Source organism: Cyanistes caeruleus, chromosome 2 (genome assembly GCF_971803275.1).
Source record: "Cyanistes caeruleus chromosome 2, bCyaCae1.hap1.1, whole genome shotgun sequence".
In the NCBI taxonomy this organism is placed as follows: Eukaryota; Metazoa; Chordata; class Aves; order Passeriformes; family Paridae; genus Cyanistes; species Cyanistes caeruleus.
Window position 1 is genome coordinate 5,625,849 of NC_141702.1, and position 18,310 is coordinate 5,644,158.

At 35.6% G+C, this 18,310-nt stretch overlaps 2 protein-coding genes across 18 annotated transcripts in view; one reads left to right on the forward strand and one right to left on the reverse strand.

The window, feature by feature from the left end:
* SUPT3H (SPT3 homolog, SAGA and STAGA complex component) overlaps window positions 1-18,310 on the reverse strand; it is a 253,337-nt gene that overhangs the window by 228,149 nt on the left and 6,878 nt on the right. For all 15 annotated transcript variants that reach the window (XM_086875608.1, XM_086875609.1, XM_086875610.1 and 12 more), the window contains exon 2: window positions 14,619-14,713. In XM_086875608.1, the coding sequence (XP_086731734.1) occupies window positions 14,619-14,713 (95 nt within the window). The remainder of the gene's footprint in view (window positions 1-14,618; window positions 14,714-18,310) is intronic.
* The window catches only part of RUNX2 (RUNX family transcription factor 2), a 216,193-nt gene that overhangs the window by 14,534 nt on the left and 183,349 nt on the right, over window positions 1-18,310 (forward strand). The gene's annotated exons all lie outside the window — the stretch shown is intronic.

The window sequence follows — 18,310 nt, forward strand, 5'->3', positions numbered from 1 at the left end:
TATATATCAGATTGGTGGCAGGTGCTCAGTTTATTCTCACAGATACTATCAGGCCTGCCATACACAGAAATAAGTAGACAGTTTCTGCCTATCTCAATGATGAGAGCTCAGAAAGAACTTTTCAACTTTTTTTTTTTTCCTGTTGGACATCACCTTTCAGGTGGTGAAAGAAGAAGGTGGGGGAAGGGGATGGAAAATTCCAAAACACAGACTTTTTGGCAAAGAAGATGTTAGTTTTAGAAAACATGATCAATGTGAAAAGGTTGAAGGAATTGAGTAAGTCACCATAAAGTGAATGTTGAGCAACTCTTCCTTCCTCAGTTATTGTGGTAAAAGACAAAAACAAATCAGAAGCAAAGGAGTTCAGTATTCCATGGCAGATTTCAGCTATGGCACATATGCCATAATAGAAGATCTCAGCTTGGATTATCTGGGTGCCCTTTAAGTCTGAATTCTACCTATGTATCTTCTAAAGCCTGTTTAGATAGTTACTTTTTTCTTTTTAAACTATTAGGAAATGACAAAATACATCCTCCACATCCAATCTATTTTCACATTATATCCAGAGTCACTCACTGGTCCTACTCTCTTTATGGCCTTGTGCAACACAAAGTCAATTTTTTCACAGCCATTATTTCCCTAGAGATACAAAGGGGTAACTATCAAAAAACAAAGTCCTGTGGAAATTTCCAAAAAATCTCCTTCACTAGAGATTTTGGAGCAGATGAGACAGCTGTCAGGAAGATTTCAGTAATATAGAACCCTGCCTCAGTGACTCAGACAGGAATAAGTGGATTATTTTAGCTCTCACCAAGTCCTACACCTTTTGTATTCAGTAACTAACAAATAACACTCACTGATAAAGGTAAGGGCTTTGGTACCTAATCAGCTTCCCACATGAAGATGTAGGATGGAAACCTTGCAGTGAACTCAAGCTGCTGTGAGGGATGTGTTCAGGTGCACACATTTATTCTTCAGTTGTTTATAATATCCTTGAATGAAAAAGGAATAAACATCTTTCCATTTAGTGAAAAGAACAGGTATAAATCCAAGTATGACAGAGTGAACAATGCAGGACAAGCTCACATCCCAGTTTATCTACAAGGAATCTGTCTGCATGCCCAAAATCTGGCAACAAGTATGAGTCTTGTTATCTCTAGGCTTCAGTGATAGGTTTTATTTATAAAGAAAGAGGCCTTAATACAGCAAAATGCTTAAGTAAATTCACAGTTATTTGTATCTTATTCCCAGCAAAATCAGTGCTAACATCCTTTTCAAAACCTTAAATAATCCAAATAATCTGCTCACACGGTATTCTCACCATGCAAAGTACACATAAAATGCTTCCAGTTTTTATTACTGAATTTGGTAACAACTAATTTTTAATTTGCAATTGCGACAAAAAAAGTCATAGAATCGTTTAGGTTGGAAAAGACCCAAGTTTGAGTTGAACCATTAGTTTTCAAACAAGTCAAATAAGAATAGGAATCAGCTCCACTATTATTTTTTTTGCTTGTTGAGAGTAATATTTAAATGTCTTGAAGATAACTTCAGTCAAGTTTTAGAGCTCAGAAATATTGATTCCACAAACAAAAATGACAGGGAAAGATGAATTTAAAAAATTAAAAATTGCACATCCTAGTTGTAAGAATACACCAAATTTTTTTGGTTTTTGTTTTTTAAGCATAACACATTACTAAAAAAGAAAACTCAAAACCTCAACTGAAATACATAGTAGGCTCAGTCCTCTTCAGTAGCACAACAACTGAACTGTCAGTTTAGCTAACTCGGTAAGTCATGTTTATGGCTGGGTTTTTTTATGGTCAGATGTCAGAAATGGCTACAAGACTCAACTAATGGTGATTGCTGCAAAGTGGTGTGTTCTGGTTCAAAAAAATTTAGAAAAGCCTAAAAAAGTGTGCTTCATCTTTGGTAAAGAACTATCCCTTATAAATTTTCACAAGGTAGCTCAGATTTCTGAAAACTGACACCTTTACAGGCAAACTGCTCTCTAGTGTTTCAACCCTAAGTAGGTTTGAATTTAGGCCATCTTACTTTGGATGATAAATCAAGTGAGTGACTTAAGGGTAGAGGTCCTGACCAAGACATAGAAGAGGTGATTCAAATTATTAATCCAAGACTGATCATGCCAAGTCCTAAGGTTAAGATATTAAGACAGTCATGCTGCAGCTCCTTCTACCAATAGTCTCAAGAGACCAGACCTGAGACATACTGGTGAAACTGATGATTACACTTATGAAAAAATATTTGACCTTTCCATCTGGAAAAAAATGAAGACCACGTACATATGTCATTACATGAATTATAAGCAAGCATATCAGAGTAACTTCAGTAATTTAAATTGTAACTACTGTACTAGGCAAAACCTTAACAGCAGAGGTTTAAAAGTGTGCTGACACTTATTCCTCCAGTCTAAACACACTGAAAGCTTTTTGAAGTTTAAAACTCCCTGCAATAAATTTTTCTCCACCCTTGACTAGATTAGGTGGACTACTTTTTGAATTTCTAAACTCCAGGAGTGGCAGCTATATTCTTACAATCAGCACTGAAATATCCCCAACATCTTTGTTTTCAGCTCCAACAAGAAAGAAATGAGTCTTTCACCGACCACAAATAAAAACACATGAATATTACCTCTCTTATAGGATTAAAGTAGCAGCAGCTGTTCTTCATGCTTTCATCACCCCACATTTAAAGCAACAAAAGACTACCAAAATAGCAGCAACAGCTCTCATCAGCTGGAGAGGATGTTGGCTTTTCAGTGTAGGGCATGTGAACTGTTAGTGATAGAGCTACCAACACTTGTCTTTAATAGTAGATGCTTATACAAGAAACATGTGGCACACATGGAAAGCCACATGGCGGGCTAACATGTAGCAAAGGATGATAGAAAAAAAAGTCTAATTCCTACTTTATTTTTATTAAGACAACTATCTTCACTTGTGTGTGAACGGAGGAAACAGCATTGCCAACAGAAAAATCAGACGTCCTTACAGATAGCAAACACATTTCACTATCACCTACTTCAATCAGACTAGAAAAGCTTTATTAAAACAGATGAGAAGACAAAGGGCTCCATTTAAAACTAAATAATGACCAGAAGTTTCTGTCCAGGGACTTAATTTGCAATTGACAAAATAGTGTTGCGACTTCCCTGTTTCAAAAGGATCATAATGATAAATCAATTAATAACTTTCCCTAAAACCATATGTTGCTATACAGAGAAGTCTTTTTGCAAAAGAAATTAAATGCCCCTTAAACAGTTCAATCAATCTGTGTTTAAATAAGCCATTTTCAAAATTTTGGTCTATTTTTCTGGATTAATCTAAACATTGAAGAAAAATAGCCAGTGGTTTGGGCTTTTGATTTTTATCTGTCTTAAGAATTCAAAGATAAATATTAACATCGCAATCCTGGCTCCAGAAAAATACTCGACTTGATTATTCAAACACTGCACTGCGTTTTTCAAACATAATTCTATAATTCATTAGAAAGAACCCCCTAGAGTTTCATCTCTCCTTCTATAACTTGAACACTTATCTTTTCAGTCATCTGAACCATAACAGGACGCAACAGATACCAAGTTGTCACTTTAAAGTCAGCGCTGGGCACACAACCGCAGCAGTATGTGAACGTACCTGGGCAGGCAGAGTGGGAGATCCTGCCAGTGCAAACTCACAGGCAGAGCCTGTTTTAATATATTGCTTTCCAAAAGAGAGTTTCATTCTTGAAGGAATAAAACTGGCATTTAACAGGGAAGCAGAGAATACAGAAGTTTGCCAACCTCTACAGAGCCTTTCTCTTGAAGTCAACAGATATGCATCAAGCCCTGTTTAACTTGTATTAAAGCTGGTTCAGTTGAGTTGATTTTAAGTTTCCTCTGCATAGGGCTATTTCCTTGTAATTCCATCGCAGTTGGCATAAACAGACCTAGAAGGGCCTAGTCCAGGACCAACACTTTCTGCACCTCTCCTAACACATCCCATTCAATGACAATCAGCATTTATAACTTCTACAGTTTTTTAAGCAAACTTACATACAGCTAAATTTAATGGCATTATTTGTATTAAGTTTTTCAGATCTACACAAATGTTGATTCCCACAATGGATCTATCAAAAGAAAAATTGGAATTACTGAGACTCCAAATAAAGAGACAAAGTTATTTGTCTGCCTTCACTATTGACTGAATTGCCTTACCCAATTTATTAGATAAAATGCAGGAGAAAGATGTGACTGTAGTAAATTTGCCAACTATACACATACACATTCAATTGGAAGTTACTACTCAGTGGATGTATAGAAGGATGTTAAGAAAATGTATTTCCAGAGATTACTCTCTTCCTGCCTCCTAATGTATTTATTTCCATGTTTCCTCCCAAGTAGATTCATATGAACTGGAAGTCAGCAAAGTGTTATGCTTGTATATAAGCCTATATATACACATGCAGAACAAAAACAGACTAAATTTACTTTAAGGAAAACATGAATACCTTGTTTTCCTAAAAAAAAAAGAGAGAGGACTAGAGGGATGTTTTTGCATCCTTTCCAATACTTTATCAAGTCTCCAGGTTTTCTCAAACTCCTTATTTTAAAAAATTCTTTCATAGTAACCTTAAGCACTATAGTGGCCATATAAAACATACTCTGGATTTAACAGTAACACAAAATATTTTATGATCACTGAAAAGCATGTCTGTACAATAATAATTGTCCTTTCTTTTGTGCAGGTTCTCCAAAAAATTACAAATTTAGAGGCAATAAGAGAGTGCATGTAGGGGAACGGTGGTGGGGAGGTATTTAACATTACATCATATTGTTTCAGGGAAATATGAAGAATTATTCCAATATCTACATTTTTAAATGCATAATAGCAGGAGCTTTGCAGCATAACAGAAACAGTAGTCATAGGTATGGAGTCACATATTAAACCGCATTGATACATACCTTCCATAAAGACTATGTATTTTCTCCTCTTAACTTGGCTAGTGAAAGGGACTTTCCAGAAAATCAAAATCTAATTTTATTCAGTAATTTTAGATGCTGCCTAATATTAAAGTCTAGTCTATATTTAAAAGCATTTCTAGAATAATTACAGTAGCTTGACTATGTTGGAGAAAGCAGCCTACTACTGTACCTATAACAGTTGAACCAGGTAGACTATAAAATAAAAGTACATTTTCCTCACATAGCTGTGGAGCAATGACACCTAAGGTTTGAATCTAGTAGGCTGGACCAAATTACCTCCAGACATTCCTTCCAACCTTAATTTTTCTATGATTCTATTTGATGGAATCATAGAAAAGTCCATTTGATTATTACTTAACTGGTGTGGCAATACTGGTAAGGAATTGGGAATGAGTTTGTATGTAACTATTGAAATGAAAATTCATACAATGAAAGAACACAAAGCAGCACAGGCTGACCCCTCAGGTTCTTGATTTCCTGTGAGTAATACAGAATATAAAAGCTACAAGATTGGTTTAGAAGGAAGCTACCTTATTTGCAGAATTAACAGGGATCTTTTATAATACAAAAGTATTAACTACTTCAATAGGAAAAAATAATTTGCCATCAAATGCATTAGTTTTCTCCCACACTTAAAACAGCCAAACACATTTATTTATACTTCATGGAATTCAAATTTATCCCTGTAAGGCTTTTTTAATCAGTATTTACACATCAGCTGTTCATGCTATCTTGCTGTGCTTCACCAAAAGCACAGCAAGATAACACTACTTAGACTTGTACTCGATATGCTAAAGGCTTTATACCCAAACAAGGAGGCAAATATAGACTGATACACAATGAAGTATTACTGTAGTTTCTAAATGGATAGTCATGCTTTATTTCGGGACCAAAATATACTCCCTCAAAATGTTTTATCCAAATGGCTCTGAATCATAGTAAAAACAAAACAAAGGACATCTGCTAGCAATATACCATTGGTACAAAATTAAATAAGTACTTAACACACTGTCCTTTCCAGGGTCACAATGCAGTCTATTAAGGGTCTACAGATTTTCTGCTTTTTTTCAGGGGGTAAAACTGTCATGGCTGTTGCCTTTTTAAGCAAGAAAAAGTCCCACTCACAAGCAATCCTGTGCTTCTTCAGAAATACTCATTCAGTCTAGAAACGGAGGATGATTCAAAACCACAACTACTCAATTTTCTAAAGGTTGTACAAATCATGTTGGGGGAAAGGGGAGAAAAACAATCTGAGCTAAAAATAAGTAACAAAGAAACATTATCGTTCAGAGAAGGGTACATTAGGTCAAAAGCTGCTGCTTTTTAACACCAGAAAGTTCTTAGAGCTTTCTGTCCGAAAACTGAAGCACCAAAAGAAGTCACCAAGTCAAGAGAGCAAATAAGTTATTTGCACTGCATTTTCTACAAAAGCAAAAACAACTTTAATCACAAACTACATGGCCTTGGTAGTTTTTTAAAACTAAAAACAGGTCATTGTTGTTAACATCTTACAGAAACGGCCAACATTATTTTGTATAATAAACTAGCATGTATCATTAGACTGTTCTCCTTCTTGTCCTTTCTTCACCCTGTTCTCCTTCTTATCCTTTTTTCACACTTCACCACTGTCCTTACTGCCATTTCTGCCATCCAGTTTTATCACAGCTGTGAAATTATTATTCACCTTTCTAGAGTCAAGCTAAAACAAACACTATTCAGTTACTTTGCAGCCCTGGGAGCTGTGGAGTGGAAGATGGGTTCCATTCTAATCACTGCAACCTTCACATGTCATTAAAAAATGTCCTACAGGAACAAATGAAAAGGTCAAATACTGTTATATGGGACTTAAAATTAAACTTCATAATAAAAAGAGACAGTGACACTTAATAAGTAGTTTATAATACAGATTTTTTTACGTATCTCTTATACATGTAAGAAAGTCAAATAATAGAGTAAGATTAGCATGATTAAAATTAAGAGTACAATAAAGGTATTTACATATTTAAAAACTTGATGGTGCTATGTACTTAAAGTACTAGAATCTATGCAGGATATGAGTCATGAGAATCTATGAGGATAAATATTCCATCTATCATTATTTTGCTGGTTCATTTTAAGTCCCAGAGCCAGTGTGGGATTCAAGAATAAACTAATCACCTTCCAGACCAAGTTAGGGAGAACGTCATAGTCTAAATTACTATGTTGAACTCACAATGATAGAGAAAAACAAGCACATTTCTGCAACTGCTCAGTGTTGTCGGGCACGTATCAGGGGAACAGACTTCAGCATCACTCCAGCAAAACCTGGGGAGGATAATACAGCTTTTGTGCTTTAGGAAGAAAGTAAAAAAATATATAATTAAGAAGACAAAGCGGCCTCCAATGCCACAGAGCTGAGAGCTGAATGAGCCAGAAATAGCTCCTAGATGAGGAAGTTGCTCAGAGTTAGCCACCTAGGACACAGAGCAACCAGCAATTTCCTCCTTTTAACTCTGGTCACCTACAGTAATCCAAACTGTACATTTTCAATTAATTACCTAATCCAACTGGAAATAATTCCATGGGGCAGAATCACTTCAGATGAATGAAAAAGCCACAGCTATAGTGTCCACCTTGCTGCTGTTCTCGACAGATGAATAATGTCCTGCAACAGTATTGTACACAAACACGTGCGATCTATAGTATCAAATTAAATGTGACTAAAACAGATTGCAAATGATGCAAGAAGCTGTAGTTTAAAGACTTCAGCAGCATCTGCCAGTTACAGTCACAGTTACAGCTAAACTGGATTTTCAGGTTCAGTCTGCTAGAATTAATATATTACAATTTATTACACTAAGGAAATAAAGTAAAAAAATGCTGAATTTAATTAACATATTAATTTATGGCTTAATCAGTATTTGGTTACAACATATGTCTTCTCTCAAGCAGGGTAAAGCACTTCCAAATTTTATAATCTTTTACTTAGTTACTAGATGATATCTTAAAGTGACCTGTCAAAACCTGAAACCAGAAAGTTTCAGGAATCTAAGCTCAAAATCCTGGAATCATACATCTTAAAATATTTCAATTCAAAACAAAATTTCCAGCACATGAAGCTTGAGAAACTTATGCACCTCAGAACAAACTGAGCATAACTGAAGACACAGTAAACTTAGAGAAACTGTTCTCATACTTAGCAAAACTGATTTCACAAATGAACTGCAAAACTTACATTAACTTTGAACTGACAAGAGAAAAATAAAGTACTAGTAGAGCAGAAACACAAGACGCACATAACCCAGACTAATGCTAAACTTCAGCTAATTTTGTTTATAGTAAAAGCTGTTACCCGGATTAATATCTCAAGTCTTCCCTCATAAAAACATCCTTCTCATGTTTCTTTTTCAGACTAAGTACAAATGTAATTTTGAAATTAGCCACAGAAATGTTCCTGTTGTACAGACACTCAACAATTTCTTTGCTCTATATGCATGCATTACTCCATATGTTAATTAAGATCCTCCATCACCTCTTGCTCTTTCATAAGTAGGGACAGGATACTCAGCAACAACAAAGAAGCAAGAGATAAAATGAGTGCATTTCAGACTGTTTGACAGTAATAAGGTCAAGTTCAGGTTGTATTTCAAGTGAACTCTGCTACTAAAAGGTAAAATGAAACTGAAGTATTACAAAAGGGAGGTCTAAAATAACTACACTTTAAATGTAGTACAAAAATGTGGAAGCTTGAAAAAGGAATTTTCAAATAGCTTTTTGAAAACTCACTCCATTTCAGCTCTTACATCTTTTATTACCAGTTCTGCAAACCCTATCAGGCCTCCTCAGCAAAATCCTGTTGAGCTAAGTGCTGTGCAAAGAAGACACTCTGCCTTTAAAAGCTTAAAAATACCACATCCGCATCAGAAAAGCCGTAGTAATTTCTCTCTAATGAATTTCCTTCCTGTATTCCATCCTACCTATAAAAGGAAAACTAAGTTCTGCCCCTAGTTTTCTATCTCATACCACTCTTGCCTCATGTATTTAATGAAGTAGACAGGAACAGTCACACGTGATCTGATAACCACGTACCACATCTGCTGCCACTGCCCTTCCGTCAGGTCTACCCAAGGGAAAAAGTGCTCCCTGCGTGTTTGCAGGGAAGGGTTTCAGCTCAGTAGGCTCAACTGGTTTTTTTTTATTTTTAAACAGTGCAATCTCAGCACAATTCTGGGTTCAAATATGGTAAACAAGTAAGGGACCGAACAGACAAATTCTTTACAGTCCCAAATTACAGTTTGGTTAACCAAAATGCTCCCTCAGCCAGGTCATTACTGATGTTTTCTTCCACCATCATGCCAAACGAACTATCTGAAGTCAGATGATTTTGCTGATCAACTTCAAAGCAAAGATGGATAAACATACAAACAAAAGAAGCCATAATGTAACAGTCACAGCAGGGCTGTGTGAATACTACCATATCTCACCATACAGTGTGATATAATAAATAATTACTAACATTCAGCTCAAGCACATGCTCATTCCCTACTGGATAAATTCTGGACCATTTTATTAAAAACAATCATCTAGACTGTCTATTCAGCACAACTTCCTAGTCTCTATAATCATTTACTTGTTTCAAGCAGAATCAAGGTCTGCATGAGCTCAGCATTCCATGAAACCTAAGACATATGAAAGCCAACACTCTGAAAACTCTCTTTTTCCTGAGGAAGAACTGAACCTGGCATAAGGTAAAACCGCATGAAGAACCTGGCACGAGGGAAATGGCAGTTCCCATATTTGTATCTGCCTCACAGAGCGAATCAAGCTGACACATTTAGACGAAATAGAAAAATAAAAGAATAAAACCACAGAATAATCAAGGACATAGTTTAACAAATGTAAACTGGACTTGTAGCAACAAGACACATTGTCACAAAGAGATGTAAAAAAGCTATTTGTGTTTTGAAGATTAAGATAACACAATTAGATGTTTATCAAAGACCAAGTAGCGAACTGACTGTAACAGCAAGAATGACAATGATTTTGTACAATATCTAGAAAACAGACAGAGAATGTCTTTCAAAAGTTATCTTAAGTAAATGTTACTTAAATTACTTCCATTAACGTAAATGGTACTTACATTTTACATACGTAAAATGTTCAACAGTCCTGTTAAACAGCATGAAATGCATATAGTGTTTTGTTTTTTTTTAGTTAGCATGTAACATGAGTAATTCAAAGTATTTGGGTGATTACAGAATTCACAACTGGATTAATACACAAACACAAACCAGTCTATCAAGGCACAGCTCCTGAATCACAGCTTTTCTTTACTGCTACATGCAGTGGGCATTTCTTCAGCACTGAGCAACAAGTTCCCTAAACTTTCTAACTGATAAGGAAACACTATTTTACCATACACAAGCACTGTTGTTATCAAACAGAATTTTCACTTCTGCATATGAAAATAAATTGAGCATCAGATACTAGAAGAAATCAATGAGATGTCCCAGAGATTCAGTGGTGAGAAAATTGTAATCTGACTGGTCAGCGGAGGTTATCCAAATACATTGATGGGAGAACAGATCAGTTCAGAGACCATGCTTCCTGTTATTTCATTACATATACAAAAATTTAGAATGATATTCCTTAAGATGTTGTCATCTCAGAATGGATGAGAAATTCTAAATAAGTAAAACCCCTAAAGGCAATTTATTTGATTTACAAGTTTGTAAGGTTACAACAGGTAATAAATAGATTTTATAGCTCATGCTGTATATAGGGGGAAAAAAATACCATGCAGTGTTTGCAAGTCTGAAATAAAAATATGTTCATTGTAGACATTACTGGAGTGACCAGAGGTCTAGAACCCCTCTTTACTACCCAGACTAAATGGCAAATATTACTACAGATATTACAGAATATTAAACAACATTACAAAACCATTCAAATCCTTTAGTAACAGGTATCATGTAAATATCCCAAGACTCAGGGAGACAGGTTCAAAGAGTCTTAATAAAATAAAGATTTAAGAACTGGCCCCAATTCTTAGTCTCTACCATAATTTGCTGAATGTTAAAAAAGGGAAAAAATATTATAAATACTATATTCACAAAGAAAAAGGAAATATGAATAATTTAGTCGTATCTCTGTTACACACACAACATGGAAGTGAAACAGAGGTGAGAGTAAGCTACAAGCTAGAGGAAGTTGATTAGGAACTGCATTTGAAATATTTGAACATGTTTTCACTGTCTGGAAAGACACAGTCAATTAGGAGCAGCAATGAATTTGATATCATAGCAATGCATATTATTGTTTTAATATTAACTACTGTAAATATAGTAGATACCCAGAAAGACTTCAACCAAATTAAAACATTGCTTTCTTCACTACTTCCACCATTAAAATTTATCTTTATAACCTCAGATCATCAAATTTTGAGTTTTGCTATGAAGCGTACCACAAGAGGTAATTAAGAAACTTCAGATCACAGTAATTAGAATTCTTGTACATAGTTAAAATAGCTTTGAGAAGTCAAGGCATTTTACTGAGGGGAGATTATATCCTCCCTCCGTAGCTGCAAATTGCTCAACATAATTCTTCAGACTGTCAGTGTTACTAGAAATTCACTCTCTAAGTAGTGCTTATATTAGAAAATAGATGATCTCTACCAAAGTATGAATTTTAATGGCTACAGTGAAATCAGCATGGTTGTGAATCTACTGGGCAGAACTGTAATTTAAGTGCAACCCACCTAATGTGAGCACTTAGTTTGGAAAAAGGTTGAAGATCAGCCAAACAAAGTTAAGTAAAACAAATCTCAGCAAAATGCACTAGATGTGCTGAAAATTCTTTTTTAAATTATTAGCATCTATTGCTATACACTCCATGGTACCATAATAAAAAAATCCAAACACAAGTAAAGGATGTAGAAGTCAGAGCAAGCTCTACATAGCACTTTGCTCTTTTAAATTAATATAAGATAAATATAAATTCATTCCAAGGTCTTAACAATTAAAAGCTAAATATAACTATGCCAAAGGTCATGCACTGAAAATTGACTTGTGTTTGGATGCTATGTGACAATCTGATTAAGAAGCATTCTTCTTAAGGTAATCAGCACATGCACTATCACAAATTACACAGTACTATTTAGGCATCATACAAGTCAGATTCTTTTCTCAACACAAAAATTTCTTCCAATCCAAGGATACATCTTAAATATTCTTAATGGAAAAACAGAATAATTTCATTAGTAAAGTATCTATGTATACAATGAAGAATTTGTACAGACTAAGACAGATTTTTTTTCAGTATTTTATGATTTCAAGACTCCTATACATTTGCCTTCTCAAATAAATTAAAAAAAAAACCTTCTGAGCTTATCATAAAAACACAATTCTACAACAGGATTCAGTTCATTCCCTTACAGTGCCATGGTTCAAAAACAGGTGTAGTATACGTAACAGATGTAGCATATGAATAACCTCCTCACCTTAAATGTGATTACTCACAAGCTTAACATTACATGCAAATTTAAGCATTCCATTGAATCAAACAGTGGCTCAACACTTCTGTGCTGCAAATGATACACTAACCAGAGAAATCACCTTCAGACCATGAAATACTCTTATCCAGAGATTTCCAGATCTTGCTACTGGGTTGCAACAGGATTTGAAATTCTACTCCAAAAACAGTTTCTCTCTCTTCCTTCTGCATTTTAAATCCCTAAAACCCAACAGCTCATTTTTAAAATCAACACAAACTACTACATGACATTCTGGATTAATACTTAATGTCTCCATATGACTTATTTCTCAGAAGTTCATCCTGTTGTTGCACGTTTTGTTGAGAAAGGCAGGGCGAGTTGAAGTTACTGGTCATATTACTCCATGAAGACTAGAGCAGATAGGTGACCCTTCTCTTTGACAGTAAGAAATTAGGCAGAGACAGCTACTATTTTCTTTTCTTTAAGAAGATGTTACCTTTTTTGCACTGCATTGCTCCAATCTTTGCTATTTCCCGGGATCTTAAGATGTCAGCAGGAATTTGTTATAAATCGCCTAAACAGGAGAATCCGTAACTTCCTAAATCACATCGTTTATAAAAAATGTCAGCTTCTGTCAGAGCACAGAAAGTTCTTTTAAAGGCATAATTTCATTTTATGGCCCTGGCCAAAGGAAACAGTTGTCCTTTTTTTCTGCATGGTTCATCCCTGGCACTCTATCATTTTCAAAAGTCTCCTTTTTTTTTCCACAGCAAACAATAAAAATTTAAGTTTCAATGTCCTCATTGCAGTCAAGGAATTTCCTCAGCTCCTACTAGTTTAATGAAGCTGTGAAATATGTTACTCTGGAGCACAGATGATCTGTTTGCACAGCTTTCAAAGGATAACTTCACCAGTTCTGAAGCAGAAGGAAAATGTCTATTCCTTCCATTTATATGGCCAACAATAACTTCTATATTCTGACAGAATTGTGTGTACACTGGCGGGGAAGGGGAGTTTCAAAACACTTTATCAGGAAGTCCACAATCCAATAAAATGCAGGCTCCCCAGATACTGATCCAAACTGATGCACAGAATTTGACTCTGAAGTTTTGTTTTTCAAACACAGTTACAGTTATTTTTCTCAACCAAGAACAACAGTTGTATTTTTCAGCATAGACGACCTTAATAGATGCAAACAATTAGCAAACAATTCTTTTGAAGGAGAGAGAGAGCAGTAATATTTTTCTATCCAAAGAAAACTCAATACAGTAGAACTCCGGGCCTGTAACAGTGTACTCATCTACATCAGAACATTCAATGCACAAAAAAAAGTTCTTATTTACATTACACTGAAAAATATGCCAGTGGCAGATATCTCATTATCCACCTGACAACAATCTAGTGATCTCATAAGGACACTTAATTAACTGCATCTTGCAATTAATTAATTGCATCTTTCACTCTTGCAAAGGGAACTCTTTGTAGAATTTAATGGAAACAAGTAACTCCTTATGCTTCTACTGCCCATGTAGTAAATTCAGGTGAGAAATTGTTATACAACAGTGTAGGCAAAACTACAACATATGACTAAAAGCAACACAGCATTTACTCTCACCACCAAATCACAAAATCATTTCACAGCCTGGAACAGGATTTCTAAGAATCCAGTGTTCCTTTGAAAGAGTAAGTAACTTACTTTTTAAGCAACTTTACTTCCTGTCTGGCAATCCCTGGTTATTTACAAGCATTCCATATCATAATTTCATCAGCAATATTATGATCTCAGCAGTTTATCTCTCTGTATTAGCACTGAAAGATGCTAATAGAAAGTATTTTTTTAAAAACATATCTATGGTAACTGGAAGCTTAGCTTTCTTTGATCAAGGTCTGAGAAATATAGCACTCTGAAGACTTCTAAACTAAATATTAAAAACACATTTCTTTACTCAGCAGCATTTACTCTCCTTTCAATAGAAGATGTGGGTTCTATTTACTCAAGTCATCTCTGAATGTTTTACAGATCAGAAGTAAAACACTAACAGCTCCATCAGTAACACCTGCTCTTCTTTCCCCTATCACCCTACTCACACATTCTAAGGAATCAGCTAAAAGATGAATACACAATGCAGATACTACCAGATATTTTGGCTGACTACTCACATCATACTCTGCAATTCAGGTGTAAAGCTCGTTGATTTTCTTCCACTGCTTGAAGAGGCAACTGCTGACATCGGGCTGGCCACAGTGCTGCTCATCTGGGTAAACAAAGAAATAACAGCACTGCAATACTTGTATTTCATTTCCAAGAGATCACATGTATGTTTCACACTAGATATTTAAAAGCAAGAAAAGATATTTGGAGTAACATGGAAGGTAAAGATTCTGCATACAAAAAAAAAGCCTATGTGAGGCACTAGAAAGCTTGAGTTGATGTTTACTGTGACCAAAGTATTGGAAATGTGCACTAACTCTAAAATAAAATTTAGAAGTATCCTAAAAAGTACCAGTATAAAACCATTAAGATGAAAACACCACTACTCTGGAATAGATGGTATTCACAGATACCAGAACCCCTGCTGCCCAATCATCCTCCTATATTTCTGTATATCCTAACCACCAGTAAATCACATCCACACCTTCTTCAATGAGGCTAAGAGTAAAAAAAGAGTCTCACAAAAAGCCAGCTAAAACTTTATGAGCACAGAGATGAGAAACTTCCTTTATAAAACAACCACCTCACACACACAACTTAAAATTCTTAAAAGAGTAATGCATTAGAAAGAGTAGACCTGACCACCATCATACAACTCATGCCAGTGAAAGTACTATATTTACACAAAGTATCTTACAGTTTTTCTATATAAATATCTCATTCAATAACTCCAAAGCAAATCCAGGACACTTTAATTCTTATTCTATGAAGTAATTAACAAATTTACATTTCCCTCTTTAACATTATGCAAGTCAAATGGCTTTGAACTATTTAATTTTAAAAAATAATTTAATAATTAAAAAAATAATTCCTTGCTAAAGTACTGACTAAGCAAAATTTAATTACGGAAAACTCCACAAATATGTAAAAGGGAATTTCATTTTTCCCTTCAAAAAAATTAATAAAAATTGCATACTGTGTAAATCCCCTAATAAACAGGATATATTCTCACTATATTTCTTAGTCTTCTAGTTTGTTACACACTAGTAACAGCTGAGTTGTATTGCTCATTTCTTGCACTATTTGTAGTAACTACAATAAAAGCTTTATGTTGATATAGATAGCTTCCTGTGCTGGAAGAGATCCTACTTCTCTCCATTTTAAAATTCAAAGGATAACACTGTTTTCTAGTATAGAAATCCACCACTTCCCAGGGCAGCCTGTTCCAATGTTTGACCACACTTTCTATGAAAAAAGCTTTTCCCAATATATGAACCCCCCTTGGAACAACTTGAGGCTATTTCCTCTTCTCCTATAGCTTTGCACACATGAGAAGGGCCTGACCCCACCTGGGTATCTTGTCCTGTCAGGGGGACTGAGAATATCCCCCCCATTCTCCAGGTTGAGCCCCTTTCTCAGCTCCCTCAGCTGCTCCTCATCAGAGCTGTGCTCCAGACCCTTCCCCAGCTCCATTCCCTTCTCTGGACACGCTCCAGCCCCTCAATGTCCTGGACTGAGGGGCCCAGAACTGGACACAGCTCTCGAGTGACCTCAGCCATGGCCAGCACAGGGAACGGTCACTGCCCTGCCCCTGCTGCCACACCAGGGCTGGTACACCACTGGTCACCTGGGCACAGCTGGCTCACATTCAGCTGCTGTTGGCCAGCTCCCCCAGGTCATTTCCCACTGAGCAGCTTTTCAGCCACTCTGCCCCAGTCTGCAGCACAGTACAAGGTTATTGTGACTTAAGTACATCATCCAGCACTTGAACTTGCTGAACCTCACAAAACCAGCCTTGATCAATTGATCCAGCCCTTACAGATCCCTCTGTGCAGCCTCCCTACCCCACCCAACTTGGTGTCGTAAGTTTAATTTTTTTTATTAATGCTTTCATGTAGATTATCAGACTTCAGTTCATCTTCAGGCAGATTCTAATTTAGGTCCTCATCCTGTAAGCACTTATGCACATGTGTAACTTGAATCACAAGTTTGCTCCCACTCAAGTCTGATTTTAATCACATGAGTAGTTACACACAAGGCTAAAGTGTTGTCTGGATCCTGCCATAATCAGCAGTTACCAGAGTCATCTAACCTAAACAGTCAAATTAGTGAATTTAAAAATGAAATAACAAGTAGAAACACTCTTAACAAAGAAAGGTGCCAATATTTACAGGAAAATTCTATATATCCATGGAAGGGAGTTAAGAGGAAGTTGGCTTTGTACCCATCTTAGCAGAAACTGCCTGAAGTTTTAGAAATTTATATGTATTTTATTTTTCATCATTTGATTTGGACTAATTAGGACTAATTTTAGTAGCTATATTTTTTCTATTCAATACCATAGTACCAATATTCCTAAACAGAGAATTGACAGTGTATTCATTAAAAACTGAGTAACATGCAGATTTAAGGAGGTTTTAATTTAGATTTTTTTTAAATCTAATTACATCAGTTGAAGAATATAACTGTTTTCTTTGAATATCCATGACAGACATTGTGCTTTATCCATGAGGTTCTGTTCTGCTAATTCATGAAACATTCTTCCAAAATTCCCAAAAACCATGGGGCCCAATTCCACAGTTGCCTTTTCACAGCATAAGGTCTGTGATTCATGCTTGTCCCATTCTAGAGTAAATCCTTTTTTAGGTTCCTTCCCTCCAAGTGGACAAGAACAGTTTGATTAAAAAAATTTGAAGGGCTGTACATCTCAGTGGTTTGAGAGCTGAAAGTTTATCAGCTACTGCTTCACTACAAACTTGGGTCCTTCTATTGCAACCAAACGATTTAACTTTCAAATCAAGCAGGTGTACAGCATTTTCTTGTCATAAAAAACCAACAGCTTGTCAGGCCTCATCAGACCCTTTACAATAATTACTTCCACAGCCCACATTTTGTTTGATGGTTTAGATAATTAACTTCTTTACACATCAAAGTCCCATCCTCCGTATGTTCTATTTCCTTTCTTCCGGAGATTAAAAAAAAAAAAAAATAAAAAAGATAATTCAAAAGCAGAAGCACTCTCAAATCATTTTTTTCTGTAAGTACAGCTATCATGGAACTGAAAAGCCTGCAATGATCTTCAATGGGTCGATACACTGTATTTGTTTTAGCTCCAAACGGAAATGCAGCTGTTTGCCATATTCTATAAAATGAATTCAGATGTTCAGATTATGTCACAGATTATTTCAATCTGCTGCATTTTAATCATGAACTCTAGCAAGAAGATAACTTCTGATTAGCACTATTTGGACTGGTAATTTTGAGTTCCTATCCAAGTAGGTCCAGCTTTAATAAATTCTTTTCTCATAAGTATAACATTGCAATCAAATGTATAGTAAAAAACACATTCAACAGTGTATATAATCACTGATATAAATGTTTAAAAGCATCTACTGTAATCTCTATGTCTTTTACACTGAAGAGTTATAACAAAAAACACTTGTTCCATGTGAATCACAGAACAGAAGTTATCAGTTGAGGGAAACAAATTTTAAGTAATTTCTCATCAGGTTTAGGCCCATCCCTCTCACCACAGTAAAATACCTAGGTAGATTTCTTGTTGCATAACCCTCCTTCATATCCATATCCACTCTGAAATTACCAAGCAATATGAACTTACACTGAATTTTCTACAATCAATAAGTGATCTGTATAACCCATGTATTTATTCAAGATCCAGCTGGGAGACATAAAAATTGGA